This window comes from Poromitra crassiceps, assembly GCF_964638095.1.
Source record: "Poromitra crassiceps genome assembly, chromosome: 9".
Lineage (NCBI taxonomy): Eukaryota > Metazoa > Chordata > Actinopteri > Beryciformes > Melamphaidae > Poromitra > Poromitra crassiceps.
The window spans coordinates 44,876,639-44,897,519 of NC_139630.1; the positions used below are offsets into that span (position 1 = coordinate 44,876,639).

At 42.9% G+C, this 20,881-nt stretch overlaps 1 protein-coding gene across 1 annotated transcript; it reads right to left on the reverse strand.

Moving 5' to 3' along the window:
• Window positions 1–272: 272 nt before the first annotated feature.
• Window positions 273–12,175, reverse strand: rhag (Rh associated glycoprotein). Its single transcript, XM_083643276.1, has 10 exons — window positions 11,878–12,175; window positions 6,463–6,646; window positions 5,932–6,082; window positions 5,550–5,697; window positions 4,738–4,904; window positions 4,073–4,210; window positions 3,556–3,686; window positions 3,379–3,449; window positions 3,175–3,248; window positions 273–2,445 (listed from the first exon to the last, which is right to left on the reverse strand). The coding sequence occupies exons 1-10, from the start codon at window positions 12,059–12,061 to the stop codon at window positions 2,380–2,382; spliced, it is 1,314 nt and encodes a 437-aa protein (XP_083499402.1). The 5' UTR covers window positions 12,062–12,175; the 3' UTR covers window positions 273–2,379.
• Between the last annotated feature and the right edge of the window lie 8,706 nt (window positions 12,176–20,881).

The following is a 20,881-nucleotide window of genomic DNA, read 5'->3' on the forward strand; positions in this document are numbered from 1 at the left end:
CAACAGAGAACAATGACATTGTGTTGTGAAAATAAATGAGAAGTTCATGTAATATTCAACATTAATTTCTGTAGTTCTGTAGGCCCATATGGCAAATGAGCAAAGCTCAGTGCAACCAAGTGCAGAAAGCGTATAGCAGTATGTAATGGTTTTGATTCATATGGATCTGATCTGGTGTAGCTAGACTTTCACTGACACCAAGCAGACCAGCAGCTACTTCAGCTAACAGGGTAGCTCTTAGCAGGCAAAGAATACACAAATTAACACTGGAATTGTATAAAAACATATTTATTATGACAGTATTAGTATATTATACAAACATAGAGCACACATGTCCACTGTATAAAAAAAGTCTTGATGCTTTGATGCTTTGACAACTGAAATAGGCTATTAATTAATACTATGTGTAGTCAGTTTCATCCAGCCTTGCCTTTGACTATAATATATATTCAATAGTATTTTGAGAAATTTCCTACAGCACTCCAACACTGTGTAAGTAAATGATTTAAAAAATCTATTAGAGCAAATGAAAGATGTCTGCTGTCTAAGGAAAAAATATCCACCAAGAACTGGTGCACTAAGAATAATACAAGAAAAACAAGAAATCCAAAATATAGACTAACAGATACAAAAGGCATAACATTTATTTACATATAGTACAAAAATGACAAAAAGGTGACTGATGATTATCTATGACTAACAGTATCTGTGGTGCACACACGTTTTTGCACTCAACACTGTGACACTTTGTCACTTTTGCACCATAGCCTATATAAATCTCGCTTTTGCATCACATTTGCCTATATTTTTTATTTATAAAAAGAAAAGAAAAAAATCAGTGCACAAGTTCTTGTGGGATTCATTTTGAAAAAGATATCTGAAATATATTCAGTACCAATTGCTCGACGAGACAGGGCACTGCTTTCAAGTCTGAAATGTACCTAGATTTGCTAGAAAGATGAACAACATTTCAGATTTTTGCCAACTAGGCGCTGCTAGATGATGTGACTAGGTTGACTGTACAGTACAGTAAGGATTCTGAACATTTTGATGAATCCAAACAACCACAATCCAAGTCAGAAACACAACAGCATTATGCTGTGAGCCTGTAGAATTCAACATCCTTGCTACTATGTATTCCACTACTGTGCTGTACTGTACTGTACTACTGTACTGTATTGTACTGTATTGTACTGTACAGTCAACCTAGTGACATCATCTAGCAGCGCCTAGTTGGCAAAAATCTGAAATGTTGTTCATCTTTCTAGCAAATCTAGGTACATTTCAGACTTGAAAGCAGTGCCCTGTCTAGTGAACTGCAAATGAACTAGAGTCATATGATCAAATGTTTAATGTCCTCTTTAACTTTGCAGGGACTCAATCAAACTGACTTTGTCAATTCTTCACAAAAAAACTGTACATATGAGATTACACTGGATGTAAATACAATACATGGGGGCGAAAAAATGAACCTTTTGCGCAGTGACAGCCAGTCTGACGCCAAATGCATAGCTTTGAATCTGCCTTCACAGACACTGCACAGCCTCAGACAGGTACAAAACATTGTGAGATGTTGTAAGCTTATCCCCGCCAATGTCAGAGCCATCACCTCACAAACCTGACTCTGTCTCCTAGCAGTAGGACTATCCCTGACCATGTCAGAGCCATCACCTGACACACCTGACTCTGTCTCCTAGCAGTATAGGACTGGGCTCCAGCGAGGTAACTTGACAGCCGGTCTGAAGCTCAGCACAAATACACGTCAGTTGTATGGAAATATAAAAGAAGGTATCAAGGAAATATACACTATACTAATAGCCTAAAACATGCTTTTACAATTTTGATAATATAAAAAGAAAGAAAGATCAAGCTTATTGAAGCAGTTGGGTGTCAGCAGTGAAGCAATCGTGTAGCCTATGTTTCCTAAATTCAGTGTACAAAAACAAATCCCTGAAAGTTGCTGTTCTAATGGGATAAGCCATGTGTTCATTGTGTTTTGTTGTTATCAAGTCAGATAGCAGATAGATAACAGGTAGATATGTTGGAGACTTGTTTGTGTAAACCTTGCTCATTGTGGCAAACACCAGCTATTTCAACCAAACACGCACATTTGAATTCTGAGCTGTACTATGCTGAAAAATAATGCAGACTTTATTAAGTCGCACATAAAAAGTGCAACACAATTTCCCTGATTAGTGTAGTTGAGAAGAGATGGATAAGTATGGATAAACAGTTAACGAAATGTGACCCAACAGCATTTTTTTTCAAGGGGTTAATTAAATCCACTTATAATAAAACTGACAAATTGACAATTGTGGCCATCATTTAACTGGTTAATGATGCTTTACTTCTTCATCTCTAGTTCAAATGGGTGGAACTCTAAGCCTCGGCCTTGTTTAGGTCTCCATGAGCTAAGCTCTCCTCGCCCTCCTCCTCCTCAGGAACCTGGAAAAAAAGCACGCCAAATCATTTGCACATTCTTGGCATTTGTTTAACCTCCTTATTACGACCTTTACCACAGAGGACAAAATAATACAGACATTTCAGACAATAAAAGGAAAGTATTTGAAAGTCTATTTTTTTCTATGACAACCTGTCTGATAACATCTGAATTGTATTGATGCAGTGAACCACATTCATCTGATATGATACCAAAACCACAATTTTAATGGAAAGCATATTGGGGTACCTATCAGTTGTTGTATCTATCTGTTATGATGGTAGAATGTGGAAGTAGATACAATTATGAGGAATGTTTTTGTTTTTTTGCATGTTTTTTGTGTGTGGGGGGTTCCTTTCTGGAGGAAACGCCAGAGGAGCACGGGGAGAACATGCAAACTCCACACAGAAAGGCCCTTTATGACAACCACACCTGGGCCGTAGGCACCGAGTACATGGGAATGGGGACACACCCCCAGCGCCCACAGCGTCCCAGGCGGGAATCTAACCCAGGACCTTCTTGCTGTGAGGCGACAGCACTACCACTGCGCCAAGGTATTTGATAGGCGATCAATTTTTTTCTATGACCATATCCATCTGATATGATACCAAAACCACAATTTTAATGAAAAGAATATTGGGGTACATATCAGTTGTTGTATCTATCTGTTATGATGGTAGAATGCGGAAATAGAGATAATATTTATGAGGATGGGGATTTATGGGGTTTCTTACCTCCCAGTAAAGAGAATCATCAAAGCAGTTCTGGTCGGGAGGCTGTCCCCAGAATGGCAGCTTCATTATAAAACCTTGAATGAACGGAAGGACATGATTTATAGTTCAATTATCCAGTGACAAAGCATGTTCACTTTCATAATGACAAAGCATGTTCACTTTCATAATAGTCACTTTTATTTTCCGTCCCCACTCTCCACCCACCTGTGATAGCTCCTCCAACCAAAGCAAACCCGAGGGATGAAGCCAAGGCAGCAGCTTGCATGGCCGCATCTCTGAAGTGGAGGAGGAGGACACCCGAGTTAGAAACCCAAGTCGAAAATGACTCCAAATATGTTTAGGTGTACATATGAGACTTGTGGTATGTGAGGTAGCCCTTACCCCTTCCCCTCCCCCTTCTTTTTCATAGCCACGGCCACGATGCCTGCCAAGCCGCCCAGGATGCCAGGCATGCCGTGCAGATTGTGGACACCGCAGGTATCCTGGATGCCCACGTTGGATGCCAGGATGGGCTGCAAGGGAGGAAGAAAGAGGCATCTCATCATTGCAACCAAAGGAGTGTCTACTAGACTAGAGTTTGAGGCCTATTGCATGTTTTGGAAAAACAAAAAACAAAACAAAAATCTAAAACATGAAGTTCAACATTCAGTATCTCCAAAATAAAGGAGTAAATGCCTTAATTTTGTATTATTAAAGACTGTGTGAGGCTGACTGTCTCATTTTGCTTTTAAAGCAGATGCCTCAATCTGTGAGATGACTTATATTCAAATAAATGTGAAGCTTAAACCTCTAATTTCCCAAACTTTTTAAAGCATCCATTTGAAGCTGCCACTAAAAGCTACCACCTGTGACACAGCTTATTTGGCATATTTGGTTTGACCTTTGACCTTCAACTCACAGAGAGGTACTTGAAGCCCAAGGTAGAGATGATGCCAGCCACTAATCCAATTAGCATAGCCCCAAATGGCCCGATGTTCATGTCAGCGCAGGTTCCCACGGCAACGCCTCCAGCCAAGGTGGCATTTTGAATGTGGACCTACAGCAGGTGCAGAGGTAAAGCAATTCATTGTTCACATTTGTTTTTATGAATCCTGGAGCCGGTGTTCAAGTCAAGTCACTATATGTTGAGTCTCGAGTCCCCAGTGTTCAAGTCACCAAAGAAGAGTCTGAATCGAGTCCTCATTACCTGAGTCCAAGTCCCAAGTTAGCCTAGCCCTACTCATCATGAGTGTGAATCCATATGTTGGTGGAACACACGTGCCTGCCCTTGCATGAAATTGAATAATCTCATGCTATCAATATAGCGATCAATATCTTATGCCAAATTATTAGGGCCTACTACGTTAAGTCTTTATCAATTAACAAGTCCGAGTCCTGTCTCCAACTCCTGAGTCTGAATGCCTGAATGCTTGAGTCCAAGTCCAAGTCGAGTCACGAGGCCTGAAAATGTGTCCAGGACTCAGACTCAAGTCGAGTCGAGTCGAGTCGAGTCGGACTTGGACTCGCCTAGAAACACTGCCTGGAGCTAATGCTGCTCTGAATATTAAAGGAAGAGAGTCTGACCATGTCCAGCTTTCCTTTGTGCTCCACCAGGCTGGAGATGGCGTAGGCAGAGAGCACACAAGCAGACAGAGACAAGTAGGTGTTGATCACCGCTGTGAGCTGCTCAGTGCCCGGGGTAGCGATGGCCGAGTTAAAACTGGGCCAGAACATCCACAGGAAGATGGTTCCTGTAGAGGAGGGCAATGGAGAAATAATCAAAACACATTTTAAGATAAGCACATCTGTGGGTATGTTTATTAAAGGAAAAGGTCACCCCAAAATGAAAATTCAGCCATTATCTATGCCGATGGAAGGACGGGATATGCCAAGTTGACTTGAAAATATGTAATTTACACCCTGTTTTTAGCTGAAATCCTCACTGTAGCCATGTGCTCCAAGAAGAAATGCAGTTACTGCAGCCTGCTACAGTGTGAAGATGTTTGAAAGTTGGTCACCATCCACTTCAATTGTTTATCAGAATTCTGCAACAGTGTTTTGCCGTGAAACTCCACAAATGTTTTGTGGACTAAAAACCTTCATCTGACCTTCCATCAGCATGCGGGTCAGTAATGACTGAATTTAATTTTTGGGTGAGCTTATCTTTTAATGTTATTTTTGATGAGGATAGGATTGATCAGGAGGTCACTATGGCTTTATGTGCTGCATGGGTATTTCAATCCACTAGGTGGCAGTAGTCACACATATGGGGAGGCCAGTGAAGAACAGCGCCAAGGCAGTGAGGGCAAAGTCAAGCCAAGACAGAACACATTAATGCTCTCAGTCTCAGATGATGATTACGCTAATGAATTATTTACAGTGGAACTGGCTCTTACCGATCATGGCGAACATATCAGAGTGGTAGACAGATCCGTCGTTCTCGTGTCCGTTCCTCAGCCCTGGTCGGTAAAGCACTCGAGCCACTGCCAGGCCGAAGTAGGCTCCATAGGCATGGATGATCATGGATGCGCCGACATCACTAGCCTGTGAAGGAAAGGTGAGGAAAGGTCATACCAATCCAATCACAACAATGCATATATTTTACCCAAGTAATGTGCGTGTGCGTGCGTGCGTGTGTGTGTGTGTGTGTGTGTGTGTGTGTGTGTGTGTGTGTGTGTGTGTGTGTGCGTGCGTGCGTGCGTGCGTGCGTGTGTGTGTGTGTGTGTGTGTGTGTGTGCGTGTGTGTGTGCGTGTGTATCGATGTCATAGTGTACTCACTCCAAGGATTTCGTTCACCAGATGCTCATTGATGGAAAATATGGTGATCTCCAGCACGGTCATGATGAGGAGCTGCACTGGGCTGGTTTTACCCAGAACCGCTCCGAAGGAGATCAGAACTGTGGCCGTGCTGAAGTCTGCATTGATGATTCTTTAGGTGAGGGAAGACAACAAGCTATTAGGAAAACTAGATGTATGTTTGTTTTAACACAGAAGATCTTATTTGACACATAACCACAATGGTGTTCTTATTATAATCAAAATGTTCTTTATCCTGAATATCCATGTACATAATGCGTATAAATCTTTTTTGTGACACAAAAGATAAGTTCAAATCCTCTCAGACTGGCTGGGAAGATCGGGGGGGGTGGGTGGGGGGGGGGGTACTAACACCATTGAAAACCCTCAACAACTACCGCAACACCTGCATCAGAGCTACCAAGTCCCAACAGATAACAGTAGACATTGGTCCCAAATGGGCTCAGCAAACTCTTCCCTGCAAAAATAAAGGTTAAGAGGAGACAACAGTACTTGAGGATGTTGATTTTGATCTTGCCGTCCGTCAGGTGCCAAAGGCCCTGCATGAGGAGGCCCCACTGCAGGCCGAAGCCGGCCAGGAGCAAGTTGAGGCCCACGCTGCTGAAGCCATATCTCTTCAGGAAGGTCATCAGAAAGCCGAAGCCGATGAAGATCATGACGTGGACATCCTGGAACACTGGAGGCAGAGAGGAAATGAGGTCAGGTCTACCACAACAGAGAGTATTTGTTTGACTCCTACCTTAACTAAAATTGAATCAGATAAACTGCTCTGTGATATCGTAAACTCCCTTTTTGCCATTGAAATTCCTGTTAACGGTTGTATCATTTCGACGTTCTAGCCAGTGTTGTAGTCGAGTGCAAGTGCCAACTCAAGTGCAAGTGTCTTCCGATTATCAGGACTCGTCACTCAACTTGGACTTGAGCACTGATGACTCGGACTTAGACTTGGACTTGGACTTGGACTTAGCCTTGGACTTGGACTTGGACTCGAGCATTCATGCATTTGGACTAGGAAGTTGGAGACGAGGACTCTGACCTTCTGTATTTTGGTAAAGACTTTCTTTCTTTCCCCTCACTGCCTTGGTGCTTTCTTTCTTTCTTTCTTTCTTTCTTTCTTTCTTTCTTTCTTTCTTTCTTTCTTTCTTTCTTTCTTTCTTTCTCTCTTTCTTTCTTTCTTTCTTTCTTTCTTTCTTTTGTAATAGACCCTAATAATTTGCCAGAAGATATTGATAGCTATATTAATACAGTGCCATTATTACATTTTGTGCAGGGCAGGCACGCAGATAATGGGGACTTGACTCAGACTCTTCTTTGGTGACTAGGACTTGGACTCAGACTGGAACACTGGGGACTCGAGACTCGACTTGACTACAACACAATTGGTCAGCTTGAGCTTGGGCTTCACACAAGGTGCTGGGTCATCAGACCTGCATTGCCAAAGGGCAAAAGGCAATTCAATTATGCCATGAATGGATTCTGGAAAAAGTCCCCTACTGATCTTGTTGGAATTCTTGTTGGTCCATTAACTCCACATGATCTCAATAAAGTTTAACCCCATGAAGTCTCAGGGGGGGGGGGGACATTTAGCACATGAAGTCTCAGGGAGGGCAGGACTTTAACACATTCTTTGCAGTGGTTTCAGTTGTTGGAGATGAGTCTTTTTTGGAATGTGTTTGGATTATGTTAAGACGACCGTCCTTTGTCTCACTGCATGCTTGCAAAAGTGTTTTCACTATATTTTTGGCAGTATGCACAGAAATTCTCGCTTTGCTTTGCACACGAGGATACAGGCTTATGAATGCAGAGAGAATATAAATACAAATATAACTCGAGATGAAGACTAGCTGTTTGAGGAGACATTTCTTGAGAACTGGGCCCTCCACATCTCCAAGAAAGAATCGTCATTGACAGGAAATGTTACTCCCAATTTCCATAGGCCATTTGTCTGATTCACCTCATGTGGAAAAGACATCAGCATGGAAAACAATAGGCCTCATTTCCCCGCTTCATAGTGAGCGTGGAGGTGAGCAGCTTTGTCTAGACAGGTCTTTCTCAGCACACATACTTGGATAATGGAAGGAAGGAAAGATGTTTGTCGCTACACCTCAGTCTTACACAAATGTACATCGTCCGTTTGATGGATGCTTCTATCTAAAGCCCCTTCTGTTACTGTGAGTGCATACATTTTAAGTGTACACTTTGACAAATTAATGTTTCCACCTATGGCTAGATAATGGAAACATACAGTATATACATATCATCCAATATTTCCATGCACACCACATAGCAGCTATACAATAAGTAGGTAAGGCTACATGCTTCTTCACCCATTTTCATAGACTAGGTGCACTGCAGCAAGTTAATTTGAAACATGATTGTATTCACATTAAAACATGGGACATGTTCACCCACCTCAATCTAATTGGGTGGGTGAGAATCAGAGAATTTTAATTTTAAGAGCTTTGAGTACTTAAAAGAGCTATATACTGTCAAATGCAATCAATTATTAAATTTCGAAAAACATGATAGCTTTTATCCAGATGTGTGTTTTGTTAGTTTGCCAAACTTGCCAGACAGTTCACCCAAAAATCAAAGTTCCGTTGTATTGGAGAGAAGGCAGACATCTCTACAGCTGATATCTCCAAAACTCTGCAACTCGTACCAAAACAATCTAGATGAATATAAATAGCACTACAGGTAAGAGGAAACTATGCATTTTTGATTTTGGGGTGAATTGTCCCCAAAATATATTAAGTTCTTTATGCTCTGGGATGTTACAGGCTACATTATAACCTCCCAACATTATGCAAGCTCCTTCCACCAGCTAGAAACCTAATAAGGCATGCAAATAAATTCAGTGCTGTGGCTGTAGTAGCCACACATTTAGAATATATTACATAACTGGGAATATCTACAGTACATGCTTGTTGTTAATAAAACGAAGTAGTCTTTTCATTTAAATAATTCTCTATCCATCTTGAGGTTCATCATTCTCTCAGAGCCTTGATGATTCATGATAGATGAGAATGAGCAGATGGACAAAAGAACAGGAGTTTGGGGTCCACAAGTTGTGCCAGAAAATTTAACTTATCGAGAGGCTGCGTGACTCAAGCTGAACAGAATACCAAAGGTGTTAGTGGTCATCTTGACAAAGCGCATATAATCAAAATATAATCTGATCATACTGAACCTACAGGTGGGGTTGTAATAAGAACCGTGAATACTGGTGTGATTTGTCTAGTTGACCCTTGACCCCTACCCCCACAACCCTCTTCTCAGCTGGGTGACTAACACATTACTAAAACATGCTATAGTGGTGGGGCTCATAAGTGAACAACACAGTTGGGATGGAGAGGAGAGGATGTGCATTTGGAAAGCTGCCACACTGACTGGCTCCAGGCCCAGATGTTAGGTAGGCTTATGTTTGGTAATCCTCGATATTATAGCTTTGGGTGAGCTAAGGAGAGAGAGAATCCCCACTGGACCCACAGAGCATGTATGTATATGTTCAAAGAGTGCTGTCAAGAAGCCGGCAATCAAATTAAATCAAGTCAAATGATCATTTCTGGCTTTAGTTTTCAAAGCAAGGATCTTTTCCCTTCTTTTCTATAGCAGAGCTCCTCGAGCAACCCATTTGTCCGCCTTTGATGTTTTCATTCTGCAAATCAAATCCCCATTGAAATTAAATCCCGGGATCGTTTTCCCCCCCAAGAATCTTCATGAGAAACTTCTTTTGTGTTTCATCAGAGCAGAATCCCCTAACTCATTTCTATCTTTTCAATTTGACTGATTGGCCCCTTGATAGTATTGACTTCCTCGCCACCGCATTCCTCTACTTATGTCTCTTGCTTTGAACCTATAGACGTCTGGTATGTGCTCTATAGATGATCAGAATCACAATCAGCTTTATTGGCCAAGTATGTACACATACAAGGAAATTGGCTCCGGTTCGCTTAGCTCTCAATATACTCTAACACAAAATAAAAATAAAAGTATGCTCAGGCTAAAGCAAACAAGAATCACAAATGATAATTAAACATTAACTACTATATACAATACAATAATAATAGTTGTATGAAAGAGGGTCTATTTTGAAAGTGTGTGTAGGCGGTTATTAATACAGTTATTTACGTGTATAAATAAGCTACATGTATAAACAATTCGGTCAGGTATTGCACAGTTATTAAGGTAAGGTATTGCACAGTTATTAAGGTAAGGTATTACACAGTTATTAAGGTAAGGTATTGCACAGTTATTAAGGTAAGGTATTACACAGTTATTAAGGTAAGGTATTGCACAGTTATTAAGGTAAGGTATTGCACAGTTATTTTGGTAAGGTATTGCACAGTTATTAAGGTAAGGTATTGCACAGTTATTGCACAGTTATTTATGTGTATAAATACCTACATGTATAAACAATGTGTATAAATATCGTAATTATGTCTCTGCACGCAGCAGCAAGCACCTGATGCTTTTTACTGCTTTATCCAAATTATTTTTCAAAAGGTTGATTTCATCTAATTCAAATTGTCCTGTGCATTACTGAACCTGTCATGTCGAGTTTGATATTTTCTTCAAAAGTACCTGCAAATATTTACGTCATTTCACATCTTATAATGGCAGAGGAGATGTTTTTTGGACTGATTTTTACGCTTCTAATTGATGCAATGCCAAGTAAAAGAGGAGTATATTGTGGGGAAATGTATATGTCAACAGCTCTTCTTAATCCGAAATGTAAAATATGCTCAGCCTGAATGCTGACTAGTGAGCTAATCTTTATGGGTCACACCTGCCCCACCCAATCATGAGCAGACCTCACTGTAAACCAGCAGACTGCTTGTGGTCCAAATAGCGATAAGGACTCTGACACTCTATGACAGGCTGCCAAGAGACACTTTCAAGTGTGGAAAAACAATTTACTGTAATAGATTCACTAATCATAATTTAAACAAACAAGCAGGCTGCAAGTATCTAGTTCTTGTTTATCTTGAAGAATACACTGATGACGAGCCATGGCTGTGTTCCACGATTTATAACACTTCACGGTTCAACTCGCGGGAGTTTGTTATTTTCCAGCCCCACCTGCACTCTGTCTGTGTCAACTGCTGTAACCTTTGTGTATAAACCTTACTGTAATGTCAATCGCATGTGACAGAAAGTGGGGACTCTCCACCGTATGAGGCCTGACTCTCCTCTGCTGGACTGATTGTGATGGAATAAAACCCCTGCTCTGCAAATTCCACCGTTTCCACCAGTCCACCAATGTGTCTATTTCTGGGCATGGGCAATTGCTTGCAAAATCCCACCCTAAAACAGAATTAATATTCCAGGGATCGCATATCAGGTTCACTCAATAAGTGTGAACATCTCCCTCTGTCAAAGCTAAAGACTAGAGAACCAAACTATAACTAGAAGTACACACACACACACACACACACACACACACACACACACACACACACACACACACACATATATATATATATATATATATATATATATATATATATATATATATATATATATATATATATATATATATATATATATATATATATATGTATATATATATGTATATACAGTATATATACTTCTAAAACCAGACAAATTACCTAGATCGCAGGAGAATCACCCTCAGCATCTTTCATTCTTTATCAATGGACCAACTCCAGAAAGTGTTGCTTGATGAACTAACACAGAAGGACCTTGTCTCTTTTATTTGAGAGATGGGTCTTGTTCATATCCACAAACCCTCAACAGCAATGTGTGACAAAACCATCAAATACAAAATGATCATCCATCCTTTTTCAAATGTACCTCCCCACTCCCTCTACAAAAATAGTCTTAACCAAATGTCCAATGAGGCCTCCATTGCATCCCTCAATGAGCAGTCCCAGGTAGACTTACTGGGGTAGAGGGCCATGGGATCCTTGGGAAGGCTGGGCTCGGTGTGGTTGGAGGGCTTGTGGTGTTCACCACCCTCGCCATCATCATAGACCACAAACACGGCAAACAGGATGATGGTGATAATCTCCAAAGTCAAGGCAACGATGGAGAACTTGAATCTCATGTTGGTGGCGTACGCAGGCATCCTGAGTCCAACTCTTGTCTATCTCTTGCTGTCCCACTTGACTCACACACACACTCTCCCTCTCTCTCTCTCTCTCTCTCTCTCACTCTCACTCTCACTCTCTCTCTCCCTCTCGCCCTCCTTTTCTGTCTTTTGGGGGGTTGTACTGGTGTGAAAGGAGGGACGAAAGTGGTTTGTGGTTTTAAATTGGTGCAGGCTTGGTGTTGGCCAATGACAGGCCAGAAGAGAGGGGCCCGAGCCGCCCGTTAACTCCCTCCTACTGCCGTTTGCTCACGGGATGGGTTTCCTCTCTGGGTAACTCTACAGGGGACAAAACACAACATAATGACAGCCGGCCAGCAGGCGGACATGAGAGACATGCTTAATGAGCTTTTTCCTCACTCATTTTTCCATGTTCCAGTCATGTTTGTTGACTTGTGGACTTAGATGTTCAGACCAGTGCACCACTTGCTTTTCATGTGTCAAAATATAGCAAACGAGAATTAATCAAAATACAAGAAAACCTAAATTGGGGGTTTGCTTCTTTGGTTTGCTCAGTGAAAAAAGATTACTAATATTGTTGCCCACGATGATGCAAATTGGTCTGGCGATGTAAAGCTTTTGATATCATTGTCAATTTAGATTTCATCATTACAGTACATATATATTCCTATGCTTCCTTTCCCACTGGAAACCATCCAAGTTGAAGTCTCTGAAGCAGTAAGTGGCTCCCATACTGTATTTTCTGATGTGGCTTCCATACTGTATGTGGTGACAATCTGAGACCTCCGGCTAAAATTACCTCGGGCCAGAGGTCCTGCAATTGGGCTACGAGCTTCACGAATGAGCAGCGTATTCAATCACTGCCAGCGACACATTTCTGTTTGTCTTGGAGCTCGGCTTTGGCGGACATTTTCCCAGACCTGTGGGAAATTACTTCCAAATGTTGAGAGATATCAGAAACTCAGCATTACCACGCTAGCACTATTCTCCCCCCCCCCCTCCCCCCTACACACACACTTCCTCCACCAGTTATTCCCAGCACAGCTTTTCTTATTCACATCGCTCATTATTCAATGAGTGTGCCGAGTATCGCATTGATTTACCGCAATGGGTAGATTAGAGTTTTACTCCTACAAACATCTGTCAGAGGCAGAGCTGCTGTGAAGGCTGAAATAATCTCACTAGGCAGTTAAACCTCAATGGGCAGAGCCAATAACCATATTTTAGTTAGCTAACTGGCAAACTTCCATGGCTCTGGCCAAAATATAAAATGATAAAAGACACAAATGTAACGATTTATTTGTTTCCTTAATTTATGTTACTATCTCGTGCGCTCGCCTGCAGCTCGCTTGCAGCTCGGCGGCTGCGTGGCTGCGTGTGTTTTCGTTCGTGTGTTACTGTGTATCTGTGTCTGTGAGCTGCTAATCTCACATTCGACTGGACCATTCAGCCTAATGTTTTTTGTTCGGTGGGTTACGATTCAGCCAGGGCAGGTTGTAGTGTCCTGGAACCATCTGGAAAGTCCGGAAACCACATAAAAAAGTTTGGGAACCTCTGAGGTAGTGTTTCCTGTAGCACGGCGTAGCGGCGTGCCTGGTGGAGATCTGCACTCTACTGAGTGCACTTCTCTCGTTTTAGTTAGTAGCAAGAGTGCTAGTTTTCATCATATCAGCTGGGCTACTTCTTCCCTTACCTGTTGCCTTTTTCACTGCATCAGTCTAATGTTAGGCTACTTAGCCAGAAAAACAGTATTTGGCTCTGCCCACTAATCAGATGATTTCTGCCTCCAGGAGCTGTGCCTCTGAGAAGTGTTTGTGTAGCTACAACTCCAATCTGCCACTATTTGACCCAACATATGCCTGTAATTCATCTCAAACACTGAGTACCAGCCTCTCTCTCCTCAGCTGCCATTTATCTGTCAGCGTTTTGACTGAGAGCGTGAGAACTATTTACCCGTTGTCAAGACTGTTTAATAAGAGCAATTCTCTCATTTCACAATGTCCCAGAGGTGCCTCACAGTGCTCTTAGGATGTTTCTTTTGTAAACATCTCTTAATTTTGCTGATATGATTCTGTTTCCCCATCAGACAGATGGCGAGATATTGCAGCATATGAAAATCCTCCCTTACAAGCCAGACTGTCTCTTCTACATTCTGCAAATGCATCATATACAGTCTGTAGCCTACTTCAAGCAGGGTAAACTTGTTGAAAGCGGAAAGTAGTCTGGAGCCGTTAGTGAGGCTTCGGTTCCTTGGGGACCTATGCGCAATGGCAGGAACCGGAATCTGGTTACCGGATACGTGTGTGCCAGAAAAATCTTCTGTGAAGCTAACGTTAGTTAGCTAAAGCCTGATAACACGAGGTGACTACAAAGTTACATAGTACAAAAAACAAAACCTTGATGCAATATGGCATCGCCGCCACCACCGCCATTCGTGGGTGACTAGTTAGTCGGACAGTGTTTCCCAACCAGGGGTACGTGTACCCCTAGGGGTGCTTGAGCAGCTTGCAGGGGGTACTTGGAAAGATTGGGGATTACAATTTATTTACAAAATGATTAAAACATCATTCCAAGTAATTTCATAGGCCCATCTTAGTAAAACTGACGACTTTTTCCAATTGAAAACAGTTAGAATTGTATTAAAGGGGGTAATTCAAATGATTTTCATTTAATAATCAGATGTGTTAGATAGGCCTACTAAAAGTTTAATATCATTTTAATAAAACAAATTTCAGAAAATCATCGACACACATGAGTGAGGGGGTACTTTGGCATGGCAGAACAGCTCAATGGGTACATAAGACCAAAAAGGTTGGGAACCACTGGCAACTCGAATCAGCGTTTCAATGGGGGGGACGATTGTATGACTCCCTTGTAAGATGGCGCTCCTCTTTAGGTGAGAGGGCGGCATCTATTTGGGCTAGAAGAGAGAGAATCCCCCCCTCGTGGGGGATTCTTCGGGAGTCAAAACTCGTTGGTGGTGGACTGGGGAGGTGGGTGGGGTGAAATTACGCTTCAGAGGATGGTTTCAGGGGGAATGAACAGCCACGATGCTGGCTGCTGCTATGATCCGCCGGAGTGGGGGGTGACATAGGACCCTCGGCCTCGCTATATATACTAGGATGAACTGACGATGACTGACGTCATGAACTGAGGGCAACTGATGTCATGACTGACGTCACGCTTGGGCTTGACTGACGTCACGGGCTGATCAGGTAATACAGATATGGCGGCCTCTCTCTCAGCTTGAAATTTGGTATGGAAACCTCACTTCAATCATGAGAGACCGGTCGGTAAGGTTTAACAAGAGACTTTATTTAGCAAATGGCGTGAATGGCAAGTACTTTGGCATATGGCTCCCTCCCTTCCGCTGTACCTACATTTAGATGCCCATAGGAACCAGTAAATATTTTGTACTCATTCATAAGGAAGTTACACCGTAAGTTCCGGGAAATTACATGATAATGACAGGGAGTTACACTCTAAAACACAGGCTGTATTATAAAGTAATAAAGTAGAGTCGAGTAAATACTAGTCCTCTGCAGTTTGACCGTTCTCTGTGTTTTGTTTCACTTCTTTTACTGCTGTGCCGCTCAAAGAAATCTAGTTCTGAGAGAGGAGTTTACCAATCAGCCAATCATGTTGTATTGTGTCAAATGTGTTCTGCCCCTCTTTTCTGTAACACGCTCTGTCAGTCTTGCCTCACTCAAGAATTGAGTAATTTCATCAAACAAACCCAGTTGCTGCCAGTGGAGATAGATGTGTTGGCCTCTGTTTAGGCTCACAGAATCAGAGAAGGCTGCGACATGAAAGCAACAAGGCAGGGAGAAAAAACAGCAAGTTCTTTTTTATCAAGTCCAATCACCGTTTTAATCTGGCCTCCCTGCGAACTTCACATTCCAGGAAAGCCATTAAGTGAATTATCTGCGCTCACTCACGGCCACCGTAAAGCCCAGATCTGTGGAAAATAAACAAGCCATCATCAGGCCTAAACGCACTCCCATCCTTTGTCTTGATTCCCCACGTGCCGTTATGCAATGTAGGCCTACCCTACCCTACAGACTGCTCTGATGTTCTGCTGCCCTACCTTACAGACTGCTCTGATGTTCTGCTACCCTACCCTACAGACTGCTCTGATGTTCTGCTACCCTACTCTACAGACTGCTCTGATGTTCTGCTACCCTACCCTACAGACTGCTCTGATGTTCTGCTACCCTACCCTACAGACTGCTCTGATGTTCTGCTGCCCTACCTTACAGACTGCTCTGATGTTCTGCTACCCTACCTTACAGACTGCTCTGATGTTCTGCTACCCTACCTTACAGACTGCTCTGATGTTCTGCTGCCCTACCCTACAGACTGCTCTGATGTTCTGCTACCCTACCTTACAGACTGCTCTGATGTTCTGCTACCCTACCCTACAGACTGCTCTGATGTTCTGCTGCCCTACCCTACAGACTGCTCTGATGTTCTGCTGCCCTACCCTACAGACTGCTCTGATGTTCTGCTACCCTACCCTACAGACTGCTCTGATGTTCTGCTACCCTACCTTACAGACTGCTCTGATGTTCTGCTACCCTACCCTACAGACTGCTCTGATGTTCTGCTGCCCTACCCTACAGACTGCTCTGATGTTCTGCTGCCCTACCTTACAGACTGCTCTGATGTTCTGCTGCCCTACCTTACAGACTGCTCTGATGTTCTGCTACCCTACCTTACAGACTGCTCTGATGTTCTGCTACCCTACCCTACAGACTGCTCTGATGTTCTGCTACCCTACCCTACAGACTGCTCTGATGTTCTGCTGCCCTACCCTACAGACTGCTCTGATGTTCTGCTGCTCTGAAACCAGACCTGTTGACACACAGTTCACTTGGCCTACCTGTCACAGACCTGAGTCTCAATGTCATGGCAATGCATTTCAGAGATATTATGGGATGCATGAGAGTGGAGAGGAGGGGGATGATAGATGACGCTTTGCTTCCCCCGGGACAGGACATTCCTCCACGGCCCGTATTCACCACGCAGCTGCAAAGGTCAAAAACGGGTTATGGCGTAGGACTGGGCAAAATATCGATACTGTTTGTGTTTTATTGTTTATCATGTCACAAAATAATTTCTGAAATATTTGAGAATGTCAGTTGAAAATTACATGTGTACTACCATGTAATACAATAATGTAATGCTCATCAATTATATTGTTTAACATGATTTTCCATAAGTACTGATGCATGTCGATATATTTAACTAAATTCCTTCTAGTTATTCATGCTATTCATTGTCTTTCATATTGCTCAGCCTTTATTTCAGAGGCCGGCTGCCTCACATTTTTTCCTAATAACCTTTGATGCAACTGCTGTAATAAACAGTTAGGCTATTCTTCTCCCATCCCAGGGTGTCTTGATCATATTTGTCAATTAAGGAAATCATATTAACCTTTATCTGAACTGCAGGCATAAACCGATTTGACCACAAGTCAGTTTTGTCATGTGGGGTCTATTTATGGAGACAAGTCTGGATAGTCATGGATAGGAATTCTGCAACTTAAATACCACTTGATTTAATATATGAACAACTAATCGGTAGTCACTCATCAATCTAATTCAAAGTACATATCTTTCACCTGGTGTTTTCAGGGAGTGGAACCACCTTGCGGTTGATGTTTTGCTACATGCATTCCTCCGTGTGTCTGTGTTTGTTCAGGCCTTTCTCTTTCTCATGGAAAGGTCAGCTCCACATGCATCCTTAGTGCGTGACCTAACCCCCCTAAAACATGAACTTCTGAGCTCTTATCACTCCCACAGAGGACCAGTGGTTTCTCCTGAACCTCACATTGCATGACACAGACCTCTGCAGGCCTCCGCTTGGACATTCAGGAGAATCACCGCAGCATTCCTCAGTTCTAAAGGAATCTTACACATACTGTAGAGTAGAAACAGAGTTGGTGCGATGGACAAATGCCAGGTCTTCTCCCCTCCTTACTCAAAACCGTGCTACAATCAGGCCCTTCTCTGGGTGGAGCACTGTATGCGCTGGAGGGCTGGGACAAGAAGGTAACATCAGACATCCCATACAGCCTCCCCCACATAAGTGCGTGAGCTCCAAAGAGCGTAACCTCTCTGTGTATGTCTTCAATAATCCAGACAGATTTATGAGGCCTGTGTGGAAGAATTAGGAGTAACAGGATGAGAACATGCCTCTCCAATGGATCCAGGCCCCACCTCAAAGTGAGGCAGTGGAGATACTGTGAACTCTTGTGTTTCCACCGGGAAACTATTGTTGCAGCGCTAGTTTTGCTTTGTTATTTTCACTGGAAAGGAATGGAAGTGCTGCCACCGGTTCAGAACAGTGCTGAGGGCTTTACTTAGCATGCCTGTAGCACTCAGAACGCAGAGGAAGAACCTAAAAAGATGTCATATTCTTTAGTGAAAAGTGCTGTGCATAGGCCACAATACATCTGTTAAGACCACAGAGCTTCAGCATAGCTAGTTTACAATGCAACATCTGCTAAGACCTGCTAAAAACAGAGGTTGTCAGTATCCACAGAGGTTCAATACGAGTTTGTGGACAAATTACGGGAGTGAAAGAAATGTCAGGAATTGTGTTTATAAACGCTTTTCAAGAAAAATAATATTGATCTAACTAAACTGCCATAAAACCATGAAAACTTCGTAACTCCAGTGGTAAAAATGAGTAACCTTGTGAGGCAGCTGGATTCATGTGAGATCATGAGATCACGATCACATGACAAATCCATCTTGCCACGCTCCAATCTATTGGTTTGAATCGGAACCACCAGTGGTTCCTATCAGTGTCCTATAAGGCAGCTACGTGATAGACAGATGGTTCATCCAATCACCTGCCAGGTATTTTTTGACAGTGCCCGCCCTTTGAAACGGTTTCCCGAGTGACTCGTTCCCAGATGGTTATGTGAAAACAAACCATCTGGTAGCATCAGGTTAGGAAGCATCCAAAATTTGTGACAATGGACCGAGACATATTTGCAGGGTCCTGCATTGCACAAAAAGTATGACTAGTCTAACTTCTACTACTTTACAATACATATGCATTTCACCCGAGGGGTCAGAGCAGGGTCAGCCTAGAGCAGCAGCACCTGTGGAGCAGGGGTTTCATGTCTTGCTCAAGGACATGTTGACAGGCATGAACACATTGGCTCTTGCTGGGATCAAACCTGTGGCCTTCCATTTATGGCAGCTGTGGAAAAGTGTCAGTAACTGCGTACCCCCTCGCAGTAGTAAGCAGTCCTTCTCATGCCCTGTCTGTTGGGAGATGGTGCACTTACAATAGGTGATTCACCTCTGAAATGAGCCAGGACTGTGTCTGAAAATGAACACGTATGTTGGGATTAGACACGGACCGGACGGTATTCCCATCTACATTCCATGTTCCACATCCTTTCCAGCTACACAGGATTTTTGTCTTCTCTGATTGAGCAGCTGTTTTTACGAGGGCATTTGTGAAATCCTTGTGACAAAAGTGAAGAGAAAGCAAACATGACATAACGATCATGTAAAAAACAGTTTATATTTATCTGTGATTGCACGCACGCTTCTTTCGACATGTGTCATCACCTGTCCGTCCAGCTTCTTCTGCCTTTCAACTTCTGTGTAATGTGACCACAGGGGCTCAGCATACACATGGGGACAGGCAGGTCATGGAGCTGGTTGACTTCAGACATTCGATACAATGGGTGAATGTTGTCAGAGTTATGTGGAAGATGAGGAGAATCGATCCTGTCTCTTACTTCAAAGGAGCCTGACAGAAGAGAATGTATGGGTTTGTAAGCAGTAGCAATAAGCAAAAACGTCCATCTGTACGACTCATTTCATCTTGTATTCACTCTCAAAACCAAATTGATCTTAAAACAAGGGGATGAGCTCATTTGACTTTATCCATTGCATGTTATATGACCCGCCTTATTTATTGACACTTGTTTCAAAACGCTACTGTCGGGTGGAAACCTTGTATGTCCAAATTTGGCCATTTTCTTTTTATTTCATAAATGGATTTAGGGGGTACCCAAAAATAACCTGTGAACATTTCAGGTACTTTGGACCAGTGAAAGATGTTATATTATTGGTTAGTAATGTTGTTATTACTATTACACTCTATATTAAAATGTGAAGGTTTTTTGTTCCTTGTGAAAAATAGCTTTTTTGGAGATACAAGGTTTCGGCACGACAGCAGCGAAAAGTGAAAGTGCACTGGGGCATCCGGTAGTGCACCGCTATAGATTCCTTGCCTGCCAACACGAGGGTCGCAGGTTCGGGCCAGGCACAACTGACCATGTCTGCAGGTGGGAAGTTGGATTAGGGGTATGTCGCTGCACTAGTATCCTACCTCCTCTGGTTGGTCAGGGCGCCTGTTCGGGGGGGATTGGAACTGGGGAGAAAAGCGTGATCCTCCCATGCGCAACATCCTTCCGGGGAAACCCCTCGCTGTCAGGTGAAAAGAAGTGGCTGGCGACCGCACATGTATCAGAGGAATCATGTGTTCCTAGTCTACAACTCTCCCCAGATCGGCAGAGGGTGGGGCAGTGATCGGGACAGCAGGGGGAATTGGCCAAGTAAAGCGAAAGTGCATTGGAAGCCAAGTGGTAGGCTATTACTTTGTCCCACTGGCAGATGTTTTGCAGTGAGGGATTCTGCCCTCAGCACTTTTATTGGAATGCAGAGGACAAAGCCGTCGCAGCAGAGATTCCTCCTCTCCATCCCCTGGATGTCTGCACAATCCCCACCCCCCCACGCACGAAAAAGTACCCCACCCCTCGTTTCCTGTGACGGGGGCCGAGGGGAACAGTTGCACACCCTGATAAGC

Excerpts from the sequence above, each read along its gene's own strand:
- rhag (XM_083643276.1), bottom strand. The coding sequence starts at position 12,061 with ATGCCTGCGTACGCCACCAACATGAGATTCAAGTTCTCCATCGTTGCC. Across the intron at positions 4,211-4,737 it reads ACAAAGGAAAGCTGGACATG|GTCCACATTCAAAATGCCAC; the intron begins GTCAGACTCTCT and ends CACCTGCTGTAG. Across the intron at positions 3,687-4,072 it reads TGGGCTTCAAGTACCTCTCT|CCCATCCTGGCATCCAACGT; the intron begins GTGAGTTGAAGG and ends CCTCCCTTGCAG.